Genomic DNA, 4,785 nt, shown 5'->3' on the forward strand with positions numbered 1-4,785 from the left:
ATGACCAAAATATGAAGAAGAAAATCAGATTTAATGCTGCAGCTTTTTAGAGTGATCATTAGTTTTGTTTTGAAGAAACAACTTTAGTTTTTACTGATAACTGATCGTATTGTAAGATCATAAAATCAGTCAACAAATTAACTCATCATCAGATGATTCTTGCACAAAAATGACTTGAGAATATATCAAGTCTCAGAAATAAGTTCTGCAAATAAATACATTTGGTAAAACATTTTTCAGTGTTAATATAATAATAATAATAATAATATATGGCAATATATCTGCTAGACTATTTCCTTTATTTTAAAACTGACAAGTCTTTTTTCAGGATGATGAAATCATTCTGTCTCTTTAACGATCAATAAGATTTTTAATTGTAAATTACTAGATAAAATAAATGTATGTGCTACAAATATCAGATATTAAGATTATAATACGTTAATTAAATTGCATTATATTAGAGTTATACTGACAGATCAGTTCAGATGAAAAATGAAGCTTTGCTGAGTAAAATAAAAATGATTAAGAACTTTAAGGCGGAACCTTCAGATCCATCTGAGGAAAAAAGACTCAAAGCTTTACAGGCTCCTTAAAAATATCTGCCTATTATTTTAGAAAAAAAAGATAAATGTGGCATTTGGGCAAAAACGGGAGAAAAAAAGCAAAAAGGGTTAATCGTATGAAATTAATCGCAGAAATTATAAACTCATTGTTTAAAGTTCAGGGTTGTTGTTTCCACACAGAGCTGTGGATAATAATTATAACAATAATTTGTTTAAATTTCGTGGAAATTCCCTTTAATTCCGTAGTTCAAGGAAAGTGGAAAAACAGGAGCTTATTAAAGGAGTTTCTCTCCCACAGTGAGAGAAGTCTCGTCTTCATCAGCTCAGACTCTGTGAAAGATACCTGGATGTTTGGAGAGAAGCTTCGTAACGGTTCTGTGAACAGAGACAAACGACAAAAAGACAAATAAAACAAATTAAAGCGCTCACACAGCAGCTCTCAGCGGCTCTATTAGTCAATGCAAATTGGTGCGAGAGGCCACAAACAACCCCCCGACACACACACACACAGACACACACTGCGCGTAAAACGGTGCCAACACACCTCCGCTCAGCGCACACGTTCCCGACAGTCGTGCTCCTCTCTTTTGCTCTTTCTCCGCTGCAGCTTCAAATGAAAGACTCGTGTCGGTTCACCGTGTAAATGACAGCACGGTGTGCCCCCCGCTTCCCCCTACACCCCCGCCTCCCTCCTCCTCCTCTTGGCTGTGATCATGTGATGGCGCAGAAGTGGCACATTAATGAAGCTCCTCACCGGGGGTCTTTTCTGCTCCTGTCACCGCGCACGGGACAGATCTGAGAGGGGCATGGAAGAGGCAGCAGCAGCCGCTTAGCGCAGCTCACCAGCGGGCAGCAGGAGGACGGACACCGCGCTGCACCTGCCACCCAAGCGGAGGAGAGGAGGAGCACCCACCGCTTCAACTTCTCCCAAAGTTTCGCTACCAGCTGTGCGTAAAAACTGGGAGCATGCGTCCAGGACAGCCGGCGGTTTCCGTCTCATGCGTAAAGGCGCAGTGAAGAGTTTGGAGAAAGTTTCCGAAAACAAAGCGAAGAGAGGCTCTTCTGACGGGATCCCGGTCCGGCTCGGCAGGACAAAATGCCGCGCCCCGGGAGGAACACGTACAGCGACCAGAAGCCTCCGTACTCGTACATCTCCCTGACGGCCATGGCCATCCAGAGCTGCCCGGAGAAGATGCTCCCACTCAGCGAGATTTACAAGTTCATCATGGACCGGTTCCCGTACTACCGGGAAAACACGCAGCGCTGGCAGAACTCGCTGCGCCACAACCTCTCTTTCAACGATTGCTTCATCAAGATCCCCCGTAGGCCGGACCAGCCCGGCAAGGGCAGCTTCTGGGCTCTGCACCCCAGCTGCGGTGACATGTTCGAGAACGGGAGCTTCCTGCGGCGCCGGAAACGCTTCAAGGTGGGCAGCATGCAGGCCGCGGACCCGCTGGCCGCCAGCAAGCCGCAGGATGCGGCGCACTACCTGCAGCAGCAGGCCAAGCTGCGGCTGAGCGCGCTGCACGCAGCCGCGCACCTCCCGCAGATGCCGGCCGGATACAACCTGAGCTCCGTCTCGCAGCCGTCCAGCTTCAAGCACCCGTTCGCCATCGAGAACATCATCGCCAGAGAGTACAAGATGCCCGGCGGACTGGCGGCCTTCTCCACCGCCGGGTACCCGCTGCACAACCAGCTGACCCCGGCCTGGCCGCACATGTACGGCTCCGGAATGATGGAGACTGCGGCCCCCATCTCCATGGCCGCCAGCGACTACTCGGCCTACGGCATGCCACTCAAGACCATCTGTCACGGCGGGCAGACGCTGCCCGCCATCCCGGTGCCGATCAAACCCTCCCCAGTCTCGGTACCCGGCCTGCCGGGGCTGCCCGCGCACATTCCGGCTTTCCTCGCGAACTCGCCCCAGTCTCTGAGCCCCACCTCCCCGCAGACAGCCACCGGCCAGAGCAGCCCGGGCGGCCCCGGAGAAGCGCTGCAGTCCGCGGTGGCGGTGCACTGACGGGGGCTGCTCCGCTTTTTCTATATTTAAAAAAAAAAAAAAAAACTTCCACCGCAGAGAGTTTAGGAAACCGCAGGCTGACCTCTGACCTCCACAGAATTAATCAAAATGATCGACTGGCTTTCTTTTCCACCGAGGTCAGAAACAAATTTGCTCCACATTCCTTCGCTTCACCGTGACTGAGTTTAACGGCTCGGTGGATCCCGCACAGACAAATTATCCGGATCTTTTGTGTTTGCAGCCTTTTCTTCTCGGACTCAAAGAAACCCTCAGATTAATGACTCCAGAAGATTTTTCTCCCTCTTGAGCCTCTCCGTTTCTTTTCTGCCCCCAAAACAAAAGTTAAACCTAAAAGGAGGTTAATTTGATCCCATTTGTAAAACTCAAGAGGAAAATCTGCCTAAAGAAGCCGGCAGGCGTGTGAACAACCAAATATGTCCCCGCTGTTTTTTCCTTTCTCAATCGAGTTTATTTTGTAATAATCGATATGAACAATCGCAGAGAAGATGAAACGTAAAAGCATATATTTATGTCACAGTCTAAAAACCCACCGGAGAGGTTTGAATGCAAGGATCTATGTCTCTGAAGCACTTTTTAAAGACCAACTTTAGATGTTTTTTATTGAGTAGCGAGGCCATGTTGGTTTGATTTAAAGGTTTGGTGTTACAATGAGCCGCTGTCTGTGTATTTGTACTGCTGCATGCTCCTCCGTCTGAAAAGCAGAGAATAATCCAGTGTTTGTATGTTTTTTTTAAATGATTATTTTCATTTGGGGGGCATTGAAAAGCATGAACATGACTAATGGGCTTTTTATTCCCTTCGCTGTGTCTGCTCATCCAGATCCATTAAAGAAACCTTCATGGGCAAAAATACAGGAAATAAAACCAGTCCGAGTGCATTTTTAACATTTTCAGCTTTCGTGGATTTGTGCAGTTATAATTCAGTCCTCTAAGTTTGTACATTTAACCTCTAACCTGCTGTTTTCTCCCTTTCTTAAAATCACAAAGTGACATTTTTTATTTGAGTGGGATATTTATTATATTTCAGCCCAATATCACAGCAGATTGTGAAATAGTCACAAAAAACAAATGAAAGTAGAAAAAGTTATGACTATTTCACAATCTTTGTTAAATCAAATTAAAATTAAATTAAGAATAATTTAGATTCGCACCTTTAATCTCAGTAAACGTGGCTCTTAAAGCTGACTTTCTTTTAACTGCAGAATTCTTTTTAAATTTATTTTTCTTGTAACCTGAAATGTGGTTTAATAAATCTGCTTTACCAGGTGTTACATAAACTCAGCAGTTTACCTGGTAACAGCTGTATTTTCTTTGAACTCCTCACTCTGTGAAATTTCACCTGTTCAGGTATTTTAACAGCCTGACACTACTTCTTGTTTCCCTTCTGTTATATATAAACCCAAGATCAAAGGTACCTTAAATTCAAACCGTTTTATCAAAGTGTAGGCCTCCTGTCGTGAAGTACGAGTACGTCTGTATTCCTGAGATTTGGAGCCGGAGGCCTCCGACAACAAACCAGTTTTAAAATGAGATTTTACGGTTTCTCTGTCTCGCCCGTTTTATTTTTAACATTTCTTTGTCACTTTCACAAAGCAGCAGCTGAGAAACTGAACTTCTGTCAGTGATTTATAGGTGATCATTTCAGTGCAGCCAAATATAAAATCAGAGTTCATTTTGGGAAGCTGAGATTCACATTTCAGGCTCAGTGTTATTAAATCAGGATTAAATGAACCCTCAGACTGTTTCTATTGGAACACATTAACGTGCTCAGATATTAAAACTGGACCAACGCACCGTCTCACACAGTTCATCAATGCTGCGCTGCATTTTAATGCTAAATCATTTATTTAATAAGACAGCAACATAAAAATACACACTGAACTAATGGGCGTGAATAATCTTAACACATTTTTAGTTTAGTATCATAAAAAAATCATTTGAAAAAATATTTAATGCACACTAAAAATTCTTTATTCTTTATAATTTGGTAAGTAAGAAAATAAAAATGAGTGAAGCTTTATTTTGCTTTGTCTTTTTTTATATACACAAAAAACATTTACAATAAATGTGAAATTATGTTTAACCTGTTCAGGTGGCAAATCTGTTGAGTGAGACAACAACATAAATATAAGTTTAAATAAAGGTTTGAATATTTTTCAGTCACCTGTGACTGCAGATTTGT

General features: G+C 43.6%; 1 protein-coding gene across 1 annotated transcript; it reads left to right on the forward strand.

Moving 5' to 3' along the window:
• Window positions 1–1,332: 1,332 nt before the first annotated feature.
• LOC147338487 (forkhead box protein B1-like) lies at window positions 1,333–4,276 on the forward strand. Its single transcript, XM_086298187.1, has one exon. The coding sequence runs from the start codon at window positions 1,660–1,662 to the stop codon at window positions 2,581–2,583; it is 924 nt and encodes a 307-aa protein (XP_086154313.1). The 5' UTR covers window positions 1,333–1,659; the 3' UTR covers window positions 2,584–4,276.
• Window positions 4,277–4,785: the final 509 nt, after the last annotated feature.

The sequence above is a fragment of the Aulonocara sp. 'chitande type north' Nkhata Bay genome, linkage group LG1 (assembly GCF_057382095.1).
Source record: "Aulonocara sp. 'chitande type north' Nkhata Bay isolate Kocher_YH1m ecotype deep benthic linkage group LG1, A_spYH_male_GT1.1, whole genome shotgun sequence".
NCBI lineage: Eukaryota > Metazoa > Chordata > Actinopteri > Cichliformes > Cichlidae > Aulonocara > Aulonocara sp. 'chitande type north' Nkhata Bay.